At 40.8% G+C, this 25,537-nt stretch overlaps 2 protein-coding genes across 2 annotated transcripts in view; both read right to left on the bottom strand.

Annotated features, from left to right (window-relative positions):
* Positions 1-13,508, bottom strand: part of LOC100709867 (eukaryotic translation initiation factor 3 subunit H) — a 57,875-nt gene extending 44,367 nt beyond the window's left edge. The window contains exons 1-2 of the mRNA XM_003443664.5: positions 13,353-13,508; positions 5,042-5,198 (exon numbers count right to left, since the gene is read on the bottom strand). Coding sequence (XP_003443712.1) covers positions 5,042-5,198; positions 13,353-13,454 — 259 coding nt within the window. The 5' untranslated portion in view covers positions 13,455-13,508. The remainder of the gene's footprint in view (positions 1-5,041; positions 5,199-13,352) is intronic.
* A 1,415-nt stretch (positions 13,509-14,923) lies between these two features.
* On the bottom strand, positions 14,924-23,554 carry LOC100710134 (double-strand-break repair protein rad21 homolog). The gene is made up of 14 exons (XM_003443665.5): positions 23,402-23,554; positions 21,905-22,095; positions 21,609-21,738; positions 21,332-21,431; positions 20,707-20,813; positions 20,293-20,490; positions 20,024-20,149; positions 19,801-19,926; positions 18,742-18,965; positions 18,056-18,209; positions 17,079-17,224; positions 16,509-16,691; positions 16,210-16,293; positions 14,924-15,920 (listed from the first exon to the last, which is right to left on the bottom strand). The coding sequence occupies exons 2-14, from the start codon at positions 22,046-22,048 to the stop codon at positions 15,729-15,731; spliced, it is 1,914 nt and encodes a 637-aa protein (XP_003443713.1). The 5' UTR covers positions 22,049-22,095; positions 23,402-23,554; the 3' UTR covers positions 14,924-15,728.
* Positions 23,555-25,537: the final 1,983 nt, after the last annotated feature.

Genomic DNA, 25,537 nt, shown 5'->3' on the forward strand with positions numbered 1-25,537 from the left:
ATGAATGTAGCCTCTCAATCATTTAGGTCATAGTAGTATTGAGGGCTTGTAAAGAGGCCAACTAGATTTCTTTGTTGGTTTGTGACGGCCCTCACCTCCCATCCAAGATGCTTCTTCAGTTCTAAAACCTGGGAGGTGGTCCTGAAGGTCGTATAAACCAATGTTAATTATGCGAGTCATTACATGACCGAAGGTGTGAAACAAGGCACTGGTGATTATCATCACAGGGGACGTGGTCTGAAATGCTTGTGAGAAATTGCCTTGGAAATTGCCATCAAATGAGCTCTTCAGGTCACATGAGTCTAGGTGTGAGTGGGGGGCTGAATCGCCTGGGAGGAGCTCTCAAGGCCGCACTGTAGGTGGTATCGTAGGCCGCTACTTCTTTTGTACAATGGCCGTTCAAAGTCGATGTAGATGGCCTCCTTTACTCCTCTTTCAAAGCGTCAGGCTTCTCAGTCCAAAATGTGAAAATGAGCATCATCAAAAGAATGTCCTTTCTCCTTTAAGTGCAAATGTACAGCAGTGTCGTCCTGCTGAGCTGCCTCTTTTATGTAACATAGGAGCTAGCTCTCCCGAAGAAGAGCTTGCTACAAGATGAAACATTTTTCACCAAAAAGAAGAAGTCCATTTGCTTTCATTTCAAGCCCTCAAGAGTATCAAATGATAACATTTACTTGATTCTTTTACTCTTTTTCTACTACTAATAACTCTTTCAAGCTGTTTTTCAATAGGGACAGTATGCTAATATGACACATTCAACGTTTTTTCTGGTTTTAGGAATATTTGGCACCCAAAGCGAAATTTTAGCCAGCACTAAGGGAAAAATACCACCTGCTAAAGATTGTTTTTCCACCAGTTTCAGTAATTTACTGAAGCAGAATAAACAGTTTTGTTTGCCTGGTCTAAAATATCTAGAAACGCACAGATTCACTGCCTTTACAGTGCGTGATTCGATCCCGCTCACTATCAAGTCAACCCCCAGATGATGAGTTGAGTCCAGTTAGCTGGTGGATTTCCAATACACCAGTGAAAACCCTGTGATAGTCCCTCTGTACTAAAATACCTCTGCTTTGTAATATTGCTGATATCACAACAAAAGAGTCGTACCAATGCACATCATTAACATGCTATTTGAGTGCCTCTACTGCACAAAATGCCAAGAGAATAAGTGCCTGCAGTTCCACACATTTCTCTCAATACATTTTGTCAATGATGCAAGGAAAGCGTGTGTGCAAGGACACTGGAAGATAGGAGGGCTGGGGTTCAGCCAAGGTCATTTCTTTTTTCTTTTCCCATTTTTTCTTCTTCTTCTTTTTTTAATCTGAGGCCGATTCTGCTGTGCGTGCTCAATTACTCTTTATCTCATTCCTCACTCATTTTGGTCACATTTGCTGCCACTGACTGTCCTGTAACTACAGCTCTATACTGGCACCTGTTGATGAAAGCATAGCATAGCATAGCATTTACACGTGCACACACACACACACAGAAACACGGGAAGGGAGGGGAAAAAAGGAAAAAAAAAACGAGTCACGTAGCTGCCAATCCTGCCCATTGTTCATTTAGAGATAGATTGGAGGAGTAATTCTAATCTGAGGGGCCTCCAGCAGGCAATGAGTCACTGTAAGATGATTTAGGTGTACACAGACACAGATCACTAAAACACAAGGCACACACACCAATCTATCCACATATGCAGACCTTGGAGGCAAAATGTATTGAGGGTGGCTGATTGGAGGTGAAGAGAGTACACGCTTCTCAGCTCAGTCTGTGAAGGCCCAAATCTCCAGCTTTATCTCAGAGAGTATTGGTTAACTGATATGTATCAGAGTCTCATTATAATGGTCAGAGATAAGGCTGCATTGAAATAAAAGGTATGGGTCTGAAGCAAACGCTGTAAAAGTCATCAAAAATTGATAAAAATGTTCAGATTTTGGACAGCGTTACCCATGTGCCTCTAGAGTACATGAGCCTACAGTATAACAGTGTGTGTCTGAATGAGTGCGTGTTGCTTCTGCCCACTTACAGAAAAAAGAAAAAGAAAAAAAGAGCAAGGTACAGATTAATGGAGCACTGATTGAAAGTAGCGATGGCGCAATGCGATACTCATATCGCATATCGGTCTGACACGGACTCAAGTGGCTGTATCGTGCATCTGTGACAGCTGGCTGATGCATGAGGCCAATCCATTCAGTTAATTTCCTTTATTCCATAGCTGTTTTCACACATACACTGCAGCTCTGAAATGTTCTTGACATTAGCTTGCAGAGCTATATGTGGAAAAAAACAAAAAACTGCTCAATCTGGGCAACTACATCCACATCATAAGAAAATTTCCAGGCTTATTAAAATCACTATCCGATTAGTTCATACACAATTAAAGCATCACCAACTCAAGTGTGAGCAACTACCTCTGAGTCATTATCCAAGCTACTGCTCTGCAGCAAAGTTACTCTATTTGCAGAAACATTCAGCATGGTTAAAATCTTTGATACAGGCAGATTGCCTGGGTATCAGCGAGTATCGCTGCCTATTGTTTGTCAGTACAATAGCAGCAGACATTACATTGACAGCATTCGGTTTTTAATTCAATATACATTTGTGACCTGATATGACTCAGATACTCTGTTATACCACAGTAGTAGCATATAAATGTCTCCAGGAGTAAGTTACAAAGTCTGATTCATTCTTCAATAAAATTCTGTTGCTCTGCTGCTTCTACAGTTGGTCGAGGTAACCCGCCCCAGCATCAGCACAGATGAAACACTAACAATTGCTACAGGGGCGACGAGACAGAGAGAAAAGGGTGGCCTGAGTGTGTAGACATTTCAAGCTTGAGTATGAGACCAAAATGATCAAATGTACAGGCATTAAATCCGCTTTTCAATTTTATTTCTAAGTGTAGTAGCATAAGTGCGTAGCATAAACTTTCTGTCAGCTTGGAGACCGGAGATGGGAGCGCTCTGTAGCTACAGAACTGTCTGCTTTATGATGTGCTGTTGCCGTTTAAGAGGTCGCAAGCACGGAGAACATGAATGAATCCCATTTCCATCTCCGTTTTTGAATTTTGTTCCATACTGACAGAAAACCTGAAGCCTGTCACCTTTTACAGCTGGATCAAAATCCCCACTGAGCAGAGTTCTATTGTAGCTCTGTAAATTTCCCAGAGTTCACGGCAAGACGCTACTCGCTGAAGCCCTTGTTAAGTTAAAGGGAATGACAGATGGAAAATCCAGCGCTTCCAGTGTTTACAACACAACAAGCCATCACCAACATGCACACACACACACACACACACACACACAGTGAGCTGCTCCTGACACTAACAACCTTAAGCCACCATTGGCGCTTGCATATGCCGCTGAATTTTTGACTATTGCTCGTTAGCAGCTGAAGCCTCACAGACCAGGATTTCTCCCTTTCCTCTGTTCTCGGGAGCACCTCACGTTCCTCCCACCCCTCAGTCTGATGCAGTGGATTTTTTTGTGCTAACAAGGAGAGAGTAACAATAAGGTGTGATAGGGGAAGGGCAGAAGTCAGAGGGCATGACACTCTTTGATAACAATGCTGACAGAAAGCAGCAGGGGAAAGGAAAACATGTGCGGATAAAGACCAAATCAAAACCCGTGCACGTTCGCACCGCCCACCTGTAACGCCAGAAGCTAGAGCGCTCCATCCTTGGACTGCGCATCAACCCTTGGCACTGACAGGGTAGGACACCCAGCACCTAGTTAGCTTAGTTAGAAGTCAGCATTGACCTTAACATGACGCCGGAGGATATCTTACGCAAACTTTCAAGAAAACAGACATTCAGTTCGCTCTTGATACAAGTTTACTGTGGCATCATCTCAGAAAATCAGTTACAAGAAGCCAAAAAACAAAAAATATAAATATGACTAATAATTATAATAATAACCTTGACTTTACTTTATTTAGTCAAATTTGGTGCCCTCTTTTCATTTCAGCACACAGTGATTCTATTGTGAACTTATTGGCATGTTAGATTCTCTCATAATTTGTACCCTCTGCTGTCACTTCAGTCTGCGGCTGTCACCGTGTGCGTGTGAAGGGGCGGAGGGGCGGAACAAGGCAGCGAGCGCGGCAACAGAAGAGAGACGGGGAGAAAAAGACGACAGTGTTACTTGAGTTGATGACAGCCTGTTAGCATGCAAACAAAGGCGTCCCAGCAAGCGGTAATTCTTCTAAAACCAAACACGGCATGCACCGACTGACTCCACATCACGGGCGAAGCCGGTCCTTGCTAGAACGGTCGCAACTCTGCAGATGAGTTAAAGCTAAATCAGCCAGCAACACGGGACCTGTGTAACCCCATCACCTCTGAGGGAGATGCGCACCCCCAAGTAAAATTCTCTGTCTGGTCACACTCTCTCCCCCCCACCCCACCTCCATGCTGTTAGATAAGCTAACACACAGGGTCAATTTTAATGAGACATCGAAAGAAATCTAAAAAGTAGCTCCCCAAAAAATTCAAAAACTTTGTCCACCCTTGTAAATTTTTAAAAACAAATTAGTTTGATGCAATATCTGATATAACATTTGGCTCACATGTCAGTCATGCCAAAATAAAGTAATGGGAAACAACACCACCTTTTGTCCTGCCAAAAACAATATACGTTTTCCACGGAAATGTTTCAAGTCAATGTTTTCACAGCCATCTGGTATATCAACTCAAGAACACTGTGTTAATTAAAAACTTAATCATCCAAATTTGCAATTCATAATGTCACGCAGCAGAATTTAAATGACAAAGCAGCTCTTATCTGCAGTGGAGTTTCAAAATTTCACAATAAGCAAATACCACAGCTCCCATGTTGCTAAAGATTTCTTAATATCATCATGTCATAAATTGAGCGGCCGCAGTCACCGGAGACACCATCATTTTACGGTTTTACTTGCGCTCGGTGCTTAACGGGTATTTATTTCACACTCTGTCGTGATGTGATAAGTGTGCGCGCGTTTTAACAGCTGCAGGAGAAGATCGATGGAACAAACAGAAAGCAGGCACACTGCTTTTAGTTACCTTCATCAAAGTCGGCATCATCCTCGGTGTGCTGGGGGAAAGGGAAGCAGTTGGTGATCTCAAGTCGGTCGTCGACTACCAGGCCCAGCAGGACGCCCTGAACCACCTCACTGCCCTGGCCCTCTTCTTGGTAGTGCTTGATAATCTTCAGCACCACCTGTGAAAAGGAAAAAAAAAGAGCAACATTAGTGCTGCAGTAGAAAAGCAGGCAGAAAGGGAGGTTGATGATTCTTTATCCTGCTTTCAGTGGCAGTTACTGAAAATTGATTTCATTTTCTGAATTGATAATATTTTATCCATCTTGTCTTTTATGGCATTTATGTAATTTCTTGTTATTGTTTGATTTATGGTACCAAATTCAGTCTTTGGCACATTATTTTTTAATCACAGTACAAACACACTGAACAATTTTCTTATTATCAAATAGAGAATAATGTCTAACCTCTAGTGTACATGTCTAGTGTAATGACATGATAAAGGCCTGTGATTTACGCCTAAATAGGAGATGTGAAAATAGGAACTTCCAGTTAAAGAATTTATGTTGTTATGATTGTAACGTGTAGTTAATATACTTTAGGTTGATTGTACAACTCTAGTCACTTTGTGGCTGAGAATATTGTTCCAGCAGAGCACATATGACACGTTTCTCATCAGTTCCCCACCAAAAACAACCAACACAAGGCTTCTGATTTCACCAACACCCAAAGTGACATCAAGAGAAAAAACAAACAAAAACCACCCAAAAACAATGAGATTTCATGCATCACTAAAGTTTTCTCTGCTTGTATACACAAACTAAAGTGTAAGCACTACTCATTACACAAAAGAATTACAACAACGTAAATATAAATAGTAACCAGAGGTTTAACAGCTCTGAAACAGACACCAAATTTGTGGTGTAAACGTCCATGGTCTTTTTTTTAACTTGGAAAAGGTTAAAAACAGGTGCAGCAGTGTTTAGCATGAAGCATTATAATATTCTGTGCTAATCTCCAAATTAGTCATATGATCATGTTACAATTCTCCATAGTTCTCCATGTGAAACTGCTGCACCTGGCTAAACCACGCTAATCTTTATTGTTTTCAAACTTCAATACATTAAGAGTGAGCAGGAAACACTTCAGTATAAAAGCAATTATTTTTTCTCTTTGTGATTTTTATTATGCACATTTTGCTGTGGGGACTCCAAACAGACACTAAATGATAACACCAAAGATAAATCCTGTTCTATAATGAGTGTCACACATACATCCAGACAGCTGTGTGCACCCTGCAGCTCAAAGAATAATGATCTAGGGCCTGTATTCAGTTGTGATGGATCACAAGGATGAAATGGATGTGTAGATGTGACATAAATAATGTCACACTGCTCTGGAAACAGTTCCATTTTTTTGGTAGAAACAAGCGGTTGTCGTCTGCTTGTGTAACTTTCGAGGTGCTGATGCTTGATATGGTTAAGCCCCCCGTAGCTATTACCCACCTTCCCTCTGGAAAAACTATTACAAGTTGAAAAATCATGTTGTTGCACTGACAGGTGCACAGCTCAGGTTCAATACAGTTTAACTGGGTGGTGACGGGCACAGCTCCTCGTTATCAGCCCCATCTGTAGCATAGAATAAGGTCTGTAGTTCTCCTGATAAAGACACAGAGAAGTCTACTTTTTTAGGGGTGGGGTGAGGGGTGAATCTGCATGACATTGGCTCATTACTCTGGTAGGAGGGGCCTAAAACCTTGATCATATCAACAATCCATACTAATCCCCTAATGAAGCTACAATATTGCGAAACTAGGAGTTAAAAACAAACAAACAAACAAACAAACAAACAAACAAAAAAAGACAATACAGCAAAGTATCAGGATATTGTGTGTGACAATGCTGAATGATACTGACACAGGGACACTAAATATTGATATTTCGTTTAAAAACTTAAAATACTCTGAGAGTACTATGAAAAAGAGGGCTTATCTCATGCACCACTATACTGAGATAACAGTAATAGGTGACGTATTTTGATATCAACAGGCTTTCTGGTGATTCCCAGCACTATGTGAAATTGTGTAAAAAAAAAAAGAAAAGATAACTCTTCTAATACCAAAACTAGAACATTTTTAAACAAATTCTTGTAAATTTATAAGTGCTCTCCCAATAGACAGCCGAGGTTAGGGCTGTTGCCTCAGAGCAGTTTTCTTATTGTCCCTGTGCCTGTGTGGGTTTCCTCTGGTGCTTTAGTCTCCTCCCACACTCCACAGATGTGCATGTAAGTTAATTAATGATTCTAAATCAAATGTAACCCAATGATCAACTTGCAACCAGTCTAGGGACCCCCACATCACAACAAAAACACCACTTACTTTGGTAACAGATTGCATAATGAAGCATTCTGCACTCTTCACTGGCCACTAAGCTCTTACATAAAAACCACAAAATTGTCAAAAAATAACCATTGTTATGTTAGGAGAAATACTGGGACAAGTTACTAAGGCAATCACTGACTGTGGCTGAGTGCTGGAGCCCGCTGTGGTAAGCACCACCTGCAGGCTCTAACACTGGTGCATCACTGATCTTGAGTGTGTACAAAAGGGCAGTTAGTATTCAGTGCAGCTTAGCAATTTACACTGGAGAGCGAAGAGGCGGCACACATAAAATTTTCAAGAAAAATGCCATCCTTGTACAGTGGGAGGGTATATTTGGACTCGTACTCCGATATCCCACATAATCGTGCTTCATCTGGACAGAGTGTCCATGCATCATCGTATGCATTTAATTTTTAATGCCAGATAAAAATGGGCCGATAGGACAAAGCCTCCGAATGATTCAGGAGTGGGTTTAAGCTCTAATGCTGTGATACTGACACCAAGGACGGCGGAGGAAAAACTATCGCACATGCACAATACAAACATGTGGCAGGCATACTGACAAGCAAAAAAAGAAAAAAAAACCCTGAAAAGCAATGGCAGAGAGCAGAGAATAAGGCAAAGCGTCTAAATGAACAGGAACAGGACAAAAAGCTGAAAAGCGCTGTGTGGAGGGGGAGAGCATAAATCACGCTGATAACAGTGTGGGCAGGTCACAGCCAGAGGCATTAATAATACACACATACACATTCACACACAGGAGCAGGGTGGCAGTCCTAAAGCCATGCTCACAACAAAAGAGCCAACACCACCATAAGGGAGCCCTCACTGGTCTCGGGCAGCTGCTCGTACGCGCGCAAACATACACACACATGCGTGCTTGTCCGGGGAGATGATTTATTTCAATAGAGCGCTGGCTCTGTCATGCAACAAGTAAAAAGAGCTAGAGGCGGGAGAAGAAAAACCAAATGGGTTGGAGTGGAGAGAAAAACAAATCTCATTCCCTGCCTGCCTGCCTTGGCATTTTTGACTGAGAGGGCAGGAAGGTCTGAGCAATAGGTCGGTGAGGAGAGACACGGGTGGAACGGGAGGGAGAAACAGCAAAATAACTGAGTGGGAGCGCGATGGAGGGGAGCAAGGTGGCGGAGCTGGGTAGCGAGGAAATGCAATAGTGCAAATGTGAAACGAAGAAGCAGGTGGATGAAGGAACGGATGACAAAAAGAAAGCAGTGGGGCAGTAGGTGAGGTGTAGCAAAGACAGCGAGGAAGAATAAGAAGGAATCCGGCAGGGGAGAGGAGGGCTACAGTCGAAGTCTCCAGGAACAGTGGCATTGGCTGCTTTACAGCCCCCTCCCGGTCCCCTTTGAGCTTTGGCTCCTTTTTCTGCCAGCAAATAGCTTTTCTAGTCTCCCTCCATCAGTGAGAGCAGATAGCAACAGATACACAATGCTTTCAGCTATCTAGCTCTTGGCGATCTGCTCATCGCACACTTAAACAGCATCTGTCTGGAAAAGGGAGGAGGCGAGAGATGGACAGTCGGCCAAAAACAACTCCAATAAGGTCAAACAAATAGGGCTAAACACGAGGGGGTTAAAAAAAAAGAAAGAGAAAAAAAAGGGGGGGGGGGGGGAAGAAATCCTGAATCCACAGAAATGCTTTAAAGACAGGAAGCAAAGAGGCATCTGCACTACAAGAAAGGGAAGGAAGGAAGGAAGCCTGGAGGTTTCAGTGGATTTGTAGTACCGGCTTCCTGGTGCTCAGTAAATGCCATCAGGTATTGTAAGCAAAGCCTGGAAAGCTTAACGTCTGTGCAAACCTGCATGCCCACAAAGACATGCCAACTCTGCCTCCAGTACCATCCTTCCCTACTACTCACGCTCTCTCAGATACACACACACACACAAACTCACGTATAATTTTATTGATCCAGTACACCGGCAGCTAGCCCAGTGATCTCACCTCATGTGGAGAGGCCCAAGATTGATATGTGGACAGTGCATTATAAATCAACAAGCTTAAAATTGAATTGTGCAAAATCAATTGCGGTCCAAATCCCCTGTTGGCTGCCTTTAATTCTTATCATAAATCTTCTGCCTCGCTCACACAAAGGGGCTTATATTCCTGCCACAACGGGGCTCAAGTTATGAGAAAGTACAGCAAGAGAGACGATCGCGTAATGAGGTTTTTTTTTTACCCTTTTTTTCTTTTTTGCGTTGCTGAAGTGTGAACGAACTCTAAACTCAACGCCGGCTGCAAAATATTTGACAGAGAAAACACTTTTGTGTGGCAGGAGTCGTCTGTTGGGTTAAGCCACGGATGAAGACCACGGCAGATTCCCACTTCATCTGCCAGCTTTCGCCTGCTGGCGTGGTGAGATCTTTCTCAAACATGTTTGATTTTGCTAGGCCAAGTCTGGCGTGTAATGTGAAGTAGTCCAAGACTGATGTATAGCAGCCACTGACTCTGGCAACGACCGATGGGAGCAGTTGCAGCAATGTGGGGAGACAAATAATCCAAAAAATTAACTAAAAGGAAAGGACAGAGGTCAGAGCAATACAGGTAATTTATAGTGAGGATATCTATGCATATCATGTGTCCTGTCTGCTGCACAATCTATCCAGACAGCAGCCTGGTCTAAACCAAACAGAGTGCAGTTTCAAGTTTGAGACACCCCATCTGAAACCATAATACACCTTAAGAATGCCTTATTTTAGTCGTTTTTAATTAATTTTTTTAAAATCTCATTTAAGATCAAAGTCTAACACATAATTCCCTTGACATGTAGTATTTTCATTGCTAGGAGAATAATCTGCCATGATTGAGCAATTCACAGCATTTCCAGCAAAACATATGATTAACTGCTTATCCAGGGTTTCCCCACAGAGGTCCCGCCCCAATAATATCTGGCTGGCTACCCATTTCACCATTTTCTTTTCCCTGTCCAAACGAATGACGCAATCCACTAGCAATTTCCTAATGAGCAATTTCCTCAGTCTTATTTTGAAAGTTCGGTGGCTGCTAAACAGCTACTCCCCTTCCCATCTTGTGTTTCCTTCCTGGCAGGCTCACCAGTCGCTCTCACGGCTCTCAGAGTCTCTCATCCCACGGTCGGACTGAGTCCAGCTTTGCCATCTTGGACTGTCGCTGGCAAAAATAGTCCTTGTTCTGCTCTGAAGATCTGCTGCGAGCTGGAAGGCCACTCTAACCAGAACCTGCAGCCGGTTTAGAACTGGTTCATGTGCCGCTCCATCAAGGCTGCGGAGCAGAACAGGGACCACCACAGCCAGCTGCTCCCCAGGATGGTTTAGTTGGCATCCAACAGCGGGGTAAGAGACTCATTGGAGAGGCAGCTAATTACCGGTCTGTTAGTTATTTGTCACAAAGGGATCCTGCTACTAATTAGCAGTGGATAAAGTTTATATTAAAATATTCACTATTTTAGGTATAGATGTGCCTCTTTTCACACACACCCATGTGTGCACAGCCACCTACTGCCACAAACGGGAGTATCACTGTTATCTATTACTATTTTATTGATATTAGCCTCCCTGTTTAGGGTTTTATTCATATTTCAAACTCATCCTTTTCTCTCCCTTTGCACATCTAAAGCACTAGTTGGTGAAACATGGCTGGACTAATGTTTTTTAAAGATGTGACTGAACAACAAGCAGTAGCCACAGTGACCAATAGTGCTCGGCAAAAGGCTGCACTCCTCCGACCTCTCAGCAAGGTAACCAACTCAACTGTGGAACAGTGAGCAGCTTGAAATCTGATTATTTTTTGACCAACTCTTCTTTTTTTTACTTCACATTTCAACAATACAAGTTTGTTTGACCTGAGCAGCTGCACCGGATGCAGTCGTGCTTTATTTTTGCTCAAGTACCTGCTCAGTGAGTGCTTCAGCAAGTGTATCAAGTAACTCTGAATGTCAAGTTAAAATAAATAGCATGTAAACATGACGTATAGCTTCTGTGCTATGTAGAAGAACATATGTAAAGCTATGATTCTGCATTCTGTATTGGATTGCAAGTCATCTCCTGTGTGCATGGCGGCAGATCTGTGCTGCATTATTATATGACACCTCCCTGACAAGCCCAGGCTCAAGAACCTGAGGCTTATCTAAAAACCCCAGGGGGGCAGAAGGGGACCGTTCCTTGCTGAGAGTGGAAAATGACTGTTACATGAAATGTTAAGATTAAACTTACTTTGTTTTTCCCCTGCCTTTTAAGTCTGTGAGACTTTCAAATCACAGTGCCAAAATATCCTGCACAAAGCGCTCTGACTTTTCCTTAATTCGTGGTACAAGAATAAGACGCGTGTCTGACGTGCATCGAGTCTTCTTCTCAACAGAGGCAATTGTGTGATCTCAGTAGGTGTTTAATGGAACCCACTGCAGTGCTGCTCTCCACTTCTGTGGCAACATCAGTGACTGAAACCTCTTCAAAAGCAAGGAAACAATTCAGTTCTACTACACAACAGCGGTGATGCTGTCTACGGGCAAGCCTCCAGCTAAACCTCTGACAGACGGGTCATGACGCAACACGGCAGCAACAGCTGCATATCAATGTATTCAGGTGAAGCGCATTTCATAACGCCACCTGAAATAGACACCCTTCCTTCAGCAGTCTCCATTCAAATGAGGCTGCACACTAAGCGCTTCCTGACTGTTTTTAATTTAAGTGTTGCAATTAAAATGTTTGGCTGATAAGGCCGAGAAAAGGAATTAAGAAAATCTCATTAAGGGTCTAAATAATACACATGGAGGTGAAATATTCAGATTTGAAATTAGAGCCTAGGACTCTGGGGCACCTTTAATGAGCAAGATAAAAGGAAGGCAGCAGCTGGCAAGTTTAAGTCTTGCTACTGCGTTCAGGAACACTGGGAAAAAAAGAATTTAAAAAAAAAAAGCTGCTTTGTGTCCAGTGCAGCTCAGGGCAGGAGGGAGGGAGAACGTAAGCGAAGCAAGTTTGTCCTCTGCTGTTTCTGCAGAGGTACTACAGGACAGGAAAGGGGCCATGGATTGTTTCAAGTCCAGTTTGAACATGTTCCACTATTTACCTGTTAATGAACAGTAGTAAGAGCTTACTAACAAGTCAGCGAGGAAGTAAATTTTGTGTCCAAAGTACACACAATAGCCACACAAACCAGCACACTGTTACAATACATGTGCCCAAGAACCCTAGGTCTGAACAAATCTGAAACAAAGGCCTCTAGCATGTGTGAATGTAAAGAGAGACTCGGGAACAATAGTATCACCAAGTCCCAACAGGAAAGGCAGAACAGTAACTTAGCTTTTGTGCTGCAGAGGCAGAATAGTGGGAAAATGAATTTATTTACTGTATTTTGTTAACCTAGCCACAAGAGATTTAACATTATCTAAAGCAAATTCAGCTTCAGAAGACTTATTTAACAAGGGCCTAATTTAATCAAGACAACAGGATCTGTTGGAAGGCACTCAGGCCTTCTGTGGATCTATAACAAAGGTCAGATTTGCCAGTGAAGGTACTGTTGTCTGCCACAATAAACACAGCTAACAAATGCAACCTTTAAAACACTTTTCATCGTAAAAACTGAAGAAAAAAAAAAAAAAGAAAAAAGCAGCACCGGCAATAACACGATTCTGATACTCGAGGAAGTCCTGGTGCTAAAAACAAACACCCCTGTTGCTTAATGAAACCTACACACCGGCTCACAAAAAGACGATTACTATTAGCCTGTTATTAGTCTGCTAGTAAGTTCGGAATCTCTAAACAGATTTTTTTTCTTCTTTTTTTTTTAACCAAAAACTGAATAACAAGGCTCCATGCACGTTTTATCCCTTTAAACAGAACCAGAAAGGGCCTCGTACTATCTCTCCGCCATGATGATGCTCACACTGTAACGCACACATCTGCTAACAACCGGTTTCTCTGCCGCTCGTTAGAAGCTGGCAACACAGACCCACACTAACACTTACCAGTCCCTCAATCTGGATCTGCTTTACCGGAGAGTCCAAAGTGCCGCCAGTAGAAGCCATCGCTGTGCTGGATACTGAGGTGGACTCCTTACGCGATGCCATCTATGTTGCGCTCCACGCGGAAAAAGGAAGGAAAGTGCTCGGCGACGGACGTTTCCGGTGACGATACGCCAGTTTTCCTGTCCGTGTAGAAACAAAGGCTGAGAATCCGATCCATTTCTGCTCTAGAAGTTCCAGTTGAAGTTTTTATCATTATTATTATTATTATTATCATTATTATTATTATTATTATTATTATTATTTAGCGCGTCGGAGTTGTAAAATCATATTTTTCTACAAGTGCCCTAAAATGATATATGCTGACAACCGGCGCTACAAAATAAAATGAAGGAGCAATCCCCACACAGTTGTGGTCAGAAGTTCACATGCACTCATGATGTGCATGAACTACATGGTGCTTTTGGGCTTTTAATGCTGTCTTTGAACTGTTCTTTTTCTTTGATTGTAAAGTATACTAATGACTTTAAAGAAAAAAACATGTATAGAACATAAAAACATATATAGAAGAAATATATATATATATATATACATATATGGATTGTTTAGAATGTTTTAGGGCGTTCAGGAAAACCCATGAACCATCAAAGCTTAAGCCCGCCATGAAATGGAAACTATCCACAGTTTTACATCACCACAAAGTAAGAGGTTGTCAAGTCCCTGCCCTAAAATCAACCGTCTAGCTTAACTTAATTTTGCAGTTGTCTAGATGGACAAGACAAATGCCTTCTGGAGAAAGGTTTGGTGGTCAGATGAGAAGTCTGAGCTATTTGGTAACAATGACAATAGGTATGTTTGGAGGAGTAAAGGTGAGGTTTTCAATCCTAAAAACACTGTACCAGCTATCAAGCATGGTGGTGGTAGCAACACGATATGGGGCTATTTTGCTGGCAGTGTTATATTGCATTGCACAAAGCAGATGGAATAGTGAATGAAGAGGACTAATCAACAGCTACATGGTTAGTTGCCATTTCAATAGGACAATCCCCAAAACACACCAAATCTGAATAAAAGATAAAGCAATCTAACATTAATCTTCTAGAAAGGCCTCTCCAAAGCCATTCCTGAGCTTAAATAAACTCTACCAACCCTTTAAAGAGGACTGGTCAAATATCCTGCCAAAATTATGTCAGAAGCTTGTTGATGGCTACCAAAAGCATCTGGTGGAGCTTGCTAACGGCTAGCTAACACACACACTTGAGCATATAATTTTGACTCCGTTTACATTCAAGAAAACCCCAAATACATTAAAACTTTTGAACCAAATTTTTAAGTCATTAAAGATGTATACTATACAATTGTTCCACCCTTTTAATGATTTTTCTTACCAAGTTTAAAACCATTAAAGGCCCTACATTTCCATGACATCTATGCCCACAAACTGTAAAATTTAGTATTTTTGATCCCAGTCTCTGGTTATTGCATTTCAGTGCTTTCTTTACATGGTCAAGCTACAAGGAAAGACTGAAAGCAGAAATGAGCCTTTGAATTTAAGGTGAATCAATACTCTCCTGTTAATAATCAAAGTACTTAAAACACTTTATTTCAAATCTTTACAGATGTATCACAACTAGAAGTTACCCAAAGACTAAAAAGGTGGGATAATGAACTTAACTGTAACAAGGACATTACCTAGTTATATAATGCAAAGAGGTGAATAAGCATAAACTTAAAGGTACAAAAAAGAAATTTACATGAAACTTAATCGACAAACTTCCTGAATTATACATCTGATACGTGATATTTAATGCCAGGTAAGATCGACCAATTTTTTTTAAAACAGATTAAACATTTTGTTTTTCAAAGAACAAGTGCAACAAGGAGAGGATGGGAAAAGGTTACACTTCTGAGCAATAAAACAGTACCTTTGCAGAACATGGACAGTCATTACAGGATGTTTTATTGAAAAATACACTGGGGGGCTTTATCTAAAATCTGCAATATTTCAGTTGAAACAGGGGCAATGATACAAAACTCGTGGAATAACCAGACAATAGAAATTTAACATAACAGCTTACAAATTGGTGACTGAAAAATGTTGCTTTATAAATATTCTGTTAAACATTCTTCCTCGCTCCATTTGAACCAAGAATACTGCATGATTCAATCTGTAGTACAGTAAAATCTGTTATTTTAAAAAGTTTCCAACCCATTCGCGCCTAATCCCTCCTTTCACCAGGGAAGAAGGAAAAAAAAAAAAAAAAAAAAAAAAAAAAAAGTGGGGGGCCATCAGGAAAACACAAAATAAAAAGGCAAATAGTTGAGTAATCAAAAATGTATGCCTGTTGCAAGCAGAGTGTTTGTTGGTTCTTCCAATGTCTAAATAAGGTGGAATTTTGGTCCAGCTGTGGCAATGATGTCGCTGTAGGGCTCAGACTGGGTCACTTCGATGGCTTGCTGCTTCTTCAAGACGAGGAAACTGTAAAACTTGGCGGCTGCCTGCTTCCTGTTGTTGTTCCGGCACAAGTCCAGCAGACTAACAGACTGTGCGCCAGTCTTAGCCATGACGCGCTATGAGACAAAAGCATTAAATATATGTATGATCAAACATAACACAACTTTGAGATGATTCTCACTGCTGAGGTCATTTCATGAGGAAAAGTTCTTAAAGACTACCATGTCTCAAATTTAAATCCATACCATGTTGCAAGTAAAAATGGTTAGTTGTTTTTTTGTTTTTTTTTTGTTTTTTTAAGCACTCTGTGAACTGCCCACAGCCTTCTAATTATTACTTGCTAACAGGCTTAGTTATTTAAATTCCATTTTTAGAAATGTGTAAGCACCATAACAGCTTTCTTACCTGGAGACCATGCAGCATCTGTTGGGTTCTCTTGTTCCATCTCTTCTCTTCCTGATCTTGATCTCCACCCTGTCCTTCCTCTTCCTAAAGTACAAAAAAAACCAACCAACCAACCAACCAACCAACCAACCAAACAAACAAACAAAGATTAGCATCAACTGGTCCAGACATGTATAGAAACACAGACAGAAAAACTACTTCTCTTGACTGGGAACTTTGGACAAATTGGCAACACTGTCAACTACAAATTCTCCAGTTTTGCATGTAAATAAATAAAAGAATAGGCTATTTCCACCCACCTCCTCTTCATCACTTTCATCCTTCTTGTCTTTTTCCTTCTCCCCAAGAAGGTTGAGTTCAGGGACAAGCTCTGTGAGGTTGAGACTGCTCTCCTCTGGGGGCAATTCCACCTGAGGCATGTCTAACCTCTGAGGCACGACTGAGCGGTCAGCCAACTGCTGCTGCGGCTCCAATGGAGTCATCTAAAAAAAGAAAGGAAAGCAGAAAACATCAAAATCAGGACCCAGTTAACATAAAATGCAGTAACCTGAAATGTTTTGTTTCTACAACTGGACCCATTTTTGATGTTTCAACACATTCAAAACAACTTCATCTGTTGGAACCTTTCTAATAAATAACATTTAACACAAATGTGACCCTAACCAGGTGAAATCTTTAAGCATGGTCTAGGAAAACACTGTTTAAGAACTGAAAATCTAACAAGAATCAGTTGTCCATTATATACATTTTAGATACAAACAACAGGACATTGTTATACGAAATGCAAAGGTAAACTAGACATCTGTAATTTTGGTGATTTTACAGCATAAATAATTTTTATTTTTTTAAAAGAGAAAATAGATATTCACAGGAAGGGTGCTGTCTTTGTCAAAAGCCTTGCGTTTGACTGCACGGGGGGTGGAGGGAGGGGGCATGACAGTTTCATCCAAGGCTGTTCTGCTGCTCTCCATTGCAGAGGCTGCCAGTATGCTGGGCTCCTCCATGATAGGCTGGTCTGAGGGACACAATAGTTTAATAGTTTAATAGTTTAATTATTTATATAGCACATTTAATTACAACAGGAGCGTTGACCAAAGTGCTGTACAAGAATAGAACATACATAATAAAACAACTTAGAGTATTAAAAGCAAACACCAAATATGAATTAACAAATAACAAATAACTCTCATGCTGTATTAAAAGCCAGTAAATAAAAATGTGTTTTAAGATATGATTTAAAAAGACTGACAGTACGAGCCTGTCTGATGTGTAGGGGTAAATTATTCCACAGCTTAGGCGCTACGACTGCAAATGCTCGATCACCTCGATGAACCAGCCTCGACCTTGGTACAGCTAAAAGCAAAAGATCACTTGATCTAAGAGACCTAAGGGGGGTATAAGTCTGCAAGAGGTCAGACAAATACCCAGGAGCCTGTCCATTCAGGGCTTTGTAAGTCAACAATAAAATTTTAAAATTAATTCTGAAGCGGACAGGGAGCCAATGAAGGGAGGCAAGTACCGGGGAAATGTGCTCACATCTCTTAGTACGTGTCAGAAGACGAGCTGCAGCATTCTGGACCAACTGCAGCCTTGCCAGGCAGGTCTGGCTGACTCCAGCATATAAGGAGTTACAATAGTCCAGCTGGGCTATAATGAAAGCATGAATCGCCCGTTCAAAGTTTTTAAAAGATAAAAATGATCTCATCTCACAAAGAAAGAGATTAATTGAAAGTAATAACAACAGTCGAGGTGAACACCACCTTATTTGATGAAAGATGGTCTCCCTTCTGAGGCTTTCACACAACCAATGACATGATCTCCTCTCGTCATTTCCAGCAGGACTTACCAGTAACATCTCTGTGCTGAGTTAAGACCTCGTCTCTAGGCACCTCTGGGTTCTCCAGTTCTTTGAGGAACTCATCCAGACTGTCTGCTTCGCCTCCCTTCCTCCTCTTCCTCAGCTCATCTGGCACCAGAGGCGTCAGGCAACGTGTGAACATCTGGTATCGGATATGTAAAAGTTAAAAAAAACTTGCGAGAGGGAGGAATGTTACTTTTTTTTTTTTTTTTTAATTTAAAAACCACTATATGACAAGTTAGTATTAAAAACAAAAATGCAGATCTGTTGGGGAGCACTCATGTGAGACAAAAGGAAATTGTCCTAAATTATGCATTGACACGTTTTCTATTTAGTATTCAGAAGCAGTAACGTCAGTGTTAAAGGACAGGGAAAGAGGCAAAAACAATCACTTCCTCCACCTCCTTCAATGCTCTCATTTTAAATCCCACTCTGAACAGAATGCCAATGAAAAAAATACTATGTTATAAATCAACTCCATCTCCTTTCCCTTTCCATTACACAGCAACTGAGGCTGACCTACTTGGAGAATTGGACTGCTGTTGTGAAAGCAGCAAAGTGCTAATATTCCTTAGCAGTGATTTCAGACAGGCAGCTGAAAGTCTGTGTTAGTTCTAATTGCGTGTGTGCATTTACCCACAAATACATGAATATTTATCACAAGCATTTGTTACCTTGAGCAGCCTGGCATTCCAGAGGGGCTGAGCAGGCAGAGAGAAGAGCTTCTCCACTCCTCCAGTTTCCTTCCACATCATAAGCTTCTTAGTGGGAGGGGCGAGGTCCAGGGTGGTGACAATATCTGAGTAGTCAGACAGTTGGGCTCTGATGGTCTTGCTGTCCAACTCCTTCACGCTGTCCACAATCAGTTTCCTTTTACGCTTGGCCTTGGTCTCTTTAACTGAAAAGAAACAAGAAAAAAAAAATAAGTTCACAATGGTTATTTCACCATAACTGCCCTACAATTAAAATTACAACTTTAAATTATTACAATGAGTGCTTAATGATGTTAAAGCTGTGTGTAGTTTTTTTCCCTATGTTTGTTACACCAAGCAGACATGGTTCTGTTGTAATCACTCCAGCTGTATACACAAATGGCACATTTAATTAATTTGTACTATATGTCTGTAAATACAGCCTGCACTGTATTTTCAGGCTTCCACTCTATATAGTCCATTTCCTGCACTTTACTACCTAAAGACAGTAAGAATGTATTACACTAAGCATGTTTACTGGAAGTGAGGAAATGAGCTTCCTATCAAACCTGTGTACACCTGCAATTAACAACTCATCCTGCAAAATATACACAAGTAAAACTAAAAGTTAATTTCTCTCTGAGCCAATTATATATCAATATTACAGAAATTTGAGCCTTTCTGCATTCCCATTAATTTGCAGCACTGCCTTCAAATTTCTCAGTACAACTAGAGTCATTAAATAGAAAAGCTATCACAGCACTAAAGAAAAAGTGTAATGTTATTAACTTTATCTGTAGTTGGTTTTAATTTTGTGGCTACTTGGTGCTTATTGCCATAAACTAATCACTTTTAAGCATTTAAAATTGCAGAGCGAGTGTGTTTATGCAGCATTGACTATAGAGGCCCTTCTGTTTCTGGAGCGCAATTAAAAAGAGTAAAACTGTAATGCTACAAAAGAATAATAAATAAAGAATTCAATTCAATTTTTTAATCCTCTTTAATACAGCCTTTCATCTCGACAAAAGAGCAGGGACTTACCAGTGATATCAATGGGCTCCAGGGCAAAGGCCTCCTCCTCATTGTGAACCAGAGTGGTCTGTTCGGTCTGGTCAGCCATGGCAGGCAGGGGCTCTGGTGGACCTGAGTCTGGGCTGTCTGGGCCCGCTGGACACACACATCAAAAGAGGCAATATGGTCACTTATAACGGCACACAACTGAGGAGTTTTATAACCATAGTTTCTACAATTTTGTTTTACTTACGTGACTGGAGGTTGTCAAAGTCATCCTCATCATCACCATGATCTGGAGGCATCATGACACTTTCTGTGATAGCTGGAGGATCGTCAAAGATACCGCCGCCGTCTTCAGAGCTCAGCAGTTTGTCAACTGAGAAATAATACATTTAACTTTATCATCTTATCATATCTCACAGAACAAGAATTGTTTGCCAAGTATGAGAATGATGTGGCTGTGATGATGATGATGATGCGGTCACCAGATCCCAATGTGTAAACAAATATGTTTCTCACCCAGCATCCCCCCATCACTGTTGCCCATAGAGCCATCCCCAAAGTCATCATACTCCATGTGGTTGGATTTGTCAGGAAGATTAGCTGGACCAGGTTCAGCCTCAAGCAACAGGTTAGAAGCCGTCGCACCATGGATTATATCCTCCTCAAATGTGCTGGCATCACGCATCATCTCTCGGTCGTCCATGCCAAAGTCAGCTGAGGAGTACAGCAGAGTATTATTATAAAATATACACCACATTTCTCATTACACAGAAATGAATTAAACATTTCAAACTCCAATGGATAACCAAGATATAATTAGTAAATCTAAATTTGCCATGTGTGGTGACCATTACCAGGGTTGGGTTGGGTTGGGTTGTGTGTGTGTGTGTGTGTGTGTGTGTACACATGAGGACATAAATAATGACCTACCAAAGTCATTGTCTTGCAAGAGGCTCAGGTTGCCGACATCTTCCCTCATGGTGATCTCCTCTACTCTGCTCTGGTTCAGGGTGAACTGCTGAGCAACATCTATGTCACTATTTGAAGGAGAAAGCAAACAAAGGTATTAGAGATGAGTCGAACAGTTGCCTATGACGTTATTATAAAGCCTCCATGTAAGCCCATCACTGAAACTCAATATACTTGTATTTCAAATAAATAAACACACACACATACATACATAAATAACTTTGTACTGCAATTAACAACAACTTGCAGAACTGCATTTTTCTATGTAGTATACAGAATTCATTTAGCTACAGTAGCCCGTGTTGGTCTCTGTCACCACTGTTTGAATCACCAAATAGCTGCTCTTATTTACAAAGTTTTCATCTTTCTGTTATTGAACAATCAATCTGTGTAATAATGGCACTTGTGCAATGAGATGGGCTCTACTGACAATAAAAATGGTTGATAAAAGCAAAAATTGGAGGCATGCATTGCTGTCATACTTAACACCAAGGACTGAAAACACAGACCTTACAGTGCATCCTACAAATGACAAAAGTATTTGGTAGAAATTACGAAATAAGAGTCGTTTACATAGTTGACTTACTCCAGATCTGGAAGTGGCTGGTCAAAGTCATGGAATTCTTCAGGTAAGGTGATAGCATTGTACGCTGCCTCTCTGTTTTCCTCAGGTAGATCCACTACACCTGAACACAGACAAGCAGCAACGTAGTTTTAAACACACAACTTTATATGTGCTTCTTATTTATGAGGTGTAGTACAATGGATGAAAGTCAGTACCACAGCAATGGGCTGGAAAATGTTTTTATTTGTTTGGGGAAAACCGATCAAAACTTCAAGAAACAGAAAAAAATTTGCCTTACCTGGTCTAAAAGCCATTTTGATCTTAATGAAAGCTTCATTACAGTCAGCAAGCAGATACTTGGCCTTCCTGTGGTAAATTCTCACCACCCCAAGGAGCAAGTGGCCTGATGTACGCAATGCCATCTTCACCTAAAAAACAAAAGTGCCCAAAATGCTCAAAGAAAATTCATTTTTACAGGGTTATTTGTCCTGTTTTAGTATTTCACCAGCTCAAGATCAAAACAAGCATAGAAAGTGGACTAAGAAGTCTACAGTAGAACCACCAGAATACCTGAGACTATTTTTGTTGTGTTACCTTGGGTGAGATGATGCTCTCCACACTGCTCTCAAGGTTGCATTCAAACACATGGGCCTTGGTCAGCTTTTTGTCCCAATGGGCCGCCAGCCAGATCTTGGCCAGCGGCCCACGTTTGCTGAGGACAAAGTGGGCGTAGAACATTGCCCTGCTTCTCCTGGGTCACACGCTCACCCTGTGGTATAATTTACCTGTAAACATAATAAAGTAGTTTAAAAAAAAAAAAAAAAAATGCAGCTCTTGCCCTACTTCAACAATACAACCCTCAACACTTTTGACTGTTCTTGATGTGGGATTAAGAGTCAAATCTATTTTTTTAAAAAGTCGAAGAAAACACCACTGGATAGTTGCACAGAATTATTACTTAGTAATACGCTGTAACTATCATTTGTTCAGAAATATGCTGAATATTTAAGCCAAAATAAATCCTATTGCTTAATTACATAAAACCTTGATGTTCCAACAAAACAAGCCATTACAAATAAAACGGATGGACACTCATGCATGTTGTGGAATAGAGATCCAAAACTTAACCAGGCCACCAAGCCTGAGTTGGGCAACAAGTCGCATGAGCCGTTAAGACACTATCCCATATTTAAATAATAATGCCATCAGCATGCTTCTATTTAATAAACAGCGGTCTATTATATATCAAATTAACATTTTGAGACAACTTCGAAAGCCGCCGCTCATATTAAGCAGGGGGCTTGCTAGCTGGATTTACCGTAGCTACTTCATACTTACATTAACTCTAAAATCCAATTGAGCTCCCTCGAAGCACTTCGTATACTTTTTTGTTACAAATAAATTAAAGTTATGCAACTTTAATTGTTACTTACTGCTGGTAAGATACTAACTACACATAGAAAGTGAGATTTGAACGTTATCAAAACATGCGCCGTGACTTCATTCAAGTTCCGCCTATTTCCCACTCTCTGGGGCAAACACTGTAAATGCACATGTCTATCTGTGGAAAGTCACACTTTGGCGGCGCTTAACTTCAATAATACGACAAAGTTTTACATTTCCCAAATGCAATAATTAACTAGAAAAGCCCCACGCGTCTTTGAACACGGACTTCAGACAGTTTAACACGTTAAAAGCGCCAAAGAGTGGTCTGCGCCAGCAAATAGCCGGCGCCATCAAGTGGGATGAACTAAATTAGCCAGCAGCTAACTACAAAAGAAGCAGTGAGCAGCTTCGCGGTGAAGCAGAAAATGTGGATCAAACTGAATTAACTTAATTTGAGCAAAACCACAATTTTTTTATAAAATGGCAAGACCATAAGCGAAGCACATGAGGGGGGGAAGTGAAGCGCACAGGAACAAGGCGCCCATACTTTTTCCCTCTACACTAGCACAATACTATCGCTAACTGCTGGCTAACGGCTGCTTTTACACTGAAGGCCGCAGTGAATAAACTCACACATGCATGCTTACTTCCTATTGTAAAATACACAAAACTGCGCCCAAATATTTCCGCTGCAAACACACTTACCGACAGTATCCCCTCTTGAGCGAAACCCCAATGATTAAGTTATTTCTCCCAGCAAATTCTTCCCTGTTGTACTCATTAAAACAGCCAAGATGGCGCCAGTCGCCTTCCTCCCGCTCACCGCTGTCCTTTTAAAATCGACAGGATGTTTACAGTCAAAAATGGCGGAGGAGGAGTCTGCTAAGAAGGGTGATACTAACAGACAGCCTGCTGTGAACGGCAGCGGAGGATAGGAGGCGCTGTTGCACAGAGATCGCCAAGGTAATTTTCAATTCTGAAATATACAGCGTGTATGTATTATTAAAATTCCAACAACAACAACCACAATAATACATATTCAACATATTCATAATCTTTTTTAGGACTTGCTAAGGCGACTGAGCTAATCAAGGTTATGTTAAAGACTGTGTAAAGAGCAAAAAATGATCGGTTGTATTCACATGGGATGGTAACACTCAAACAATGTCAATCCTTTTAACAGTATCCTCAGTGTGCAGTGAAGTGGTCATCCATGCAGTCCATAAACCATTTTAGACACAGAGATGAGGAACATGGCTAACAGACTGACTCATCTACAATCAAATTACAAAATGCACTAAGAGGATTTGTCTCATAGGCTACAGCATCTGTTGCATTAGAACTGCTGCCAGCTGAGCATGTTCGTAATTTAGCAGCAGTAGCAAAGCTCTGTATCACTATATGAGGGAGATATCAGAGGAATTACTCTGTTAAATTCATTGTTAAAGAACTGATTTATAACAATATTATTAGTCATCTTCAGTGAACATCAAATCCTAACATGACAGTATGAAGTCACAAGGTCTGTTTATGCACTACAATCACATAATACCACCACATTTTTTCTCGTTCATTCAGTTAATGTGATCTAGGCCAAATTACATTGGGGGCAAAAATACATAAAAAGTGAATAGATTTCAAAACTGGATGGAGATTTTTGAATGGATTACATCACTAATTTATGGGAACATCGTATGAAGTTTTGGAAAATGGTCTATGACCCATTTTAACACATTTTACTCCAGAGCCGCGTCTGGATCGCAACACAGTTTTGAGCTTCCATCTGTTAAACAAGATAATATTATCTAGATGATTGCTGTCTGCAGCTATGATGTGACGGATACGCCTTAATAGCTTTAGAGAAAGCAACCACTTCTCTGTTGATGCTTTCCTGCTTTAGACGAGCTCCCACGTTTGATGTACAAGGTTTGAGTCAAAGCCTGAATGCATCTGATTATCTACATCTAAAAAACAGAAGTATATTATTATCTGCAAAGCTCTATTTAAGTTGAAAAAAAACCCCACTTAGGCTGTACTGCATTCTTATATGCAGACACTTGGATGAAGGAAAGGATGAAGCCTAAAAAACGCTGGAGATTTTTATCTAGGCAAATAATGAGGACTTGGATTCCTTTAATCCTGTGAAATTAATTGATTCTGGTTATTAGAGCAGTAATGTGCCTAATCTAAATGTATTCAATTAAGTCACCACAGGGAGCACCATCAACCCCTTTGTAACGTAACTGCCTGTAAGAAGTCCTGTATGGCATTCAGATGAGCTGCAAATGTACTCTTCAAACTCTAAGTGACTTAGTCCTCATGTGCTTAGTTTTCTTTAAATATATCTATTTGCATAGACTAGACATCTTTTTTTTTAATTATTATTATGTATCAAGACAGTTAAGTGTTTTATACCACTTGCAATAGAAGCAGAAACAGAAAAGCAAATGTGCTCCCTCAATATAGTTCAAAATGCACAATGACTCTCAGGATTTTATCCCAAAAGGCAGCATGGAACAAACATGAAATCCTTTAAAATGCATTGTTTTTAGTTGCAGTGTTTGAAGTTGCAGTGTTTGAAGTAAAGTAAGGCAAACAGACAGATGACACCATGACTATATAAATCCCCATATCCCAAGAGATCTATATTGGCGCTACAGAAAATAATATGTCTCTTATGACATCAAATGCAGCAGAGAGAGAGAAAAAAAGAAGCCCTTTTTTCTCTGTCTTAAGCTTGAGTGTGTCCTCAATCATTTCTCTTAGCATGGTATAATGATATCTGATAGGGAGTGGCATTTCTCAGATTTGGCCCTGAGTCACAGTGCTTAATCCGTCCTG

The sequence above is a fragment of the Oreochromis niloticus genome, linkage group LG11 (genome assembly GCF_001858045.2).
Source record: "Oreochromis niloticus isolate F11D_XX linkage group LG11, O_niloticus_UMD_NMBU, whole genome shotgun sequence".
Taxonomy (NCBI): Eukaryota; Metazoa; Chordata; class Actinopteri; order Cichliformes; family Cichlidae; genus Oreochromis; species Oreochromis niloticus.

Bases quoted from the DNA above. Each gene is read 5' to 3' on its own strand.
- LOC100710134 (XM_003443665.5), bottom strand. From the start codon at position 22,048: ATGTTCTACGCCCACTTTGTCCTCAGCAAACGTGGGCCGCTGGCCAAG. The intron at 18,210-18,741 runs GTAACAAATGCT...ATCCGATACCAG, and splicing joins GGAATGCCAGGCTGCTCAAG to ATGTTCACACGTTGCCTGAC. The intron at 16,294-16,508 runs GTGGGTGGAAAT...TTTGTACTTTAG, and splicing joins ATGAAAGTGATGAAGAGGAG to GAAGAGGAAGGACAGGGTGG.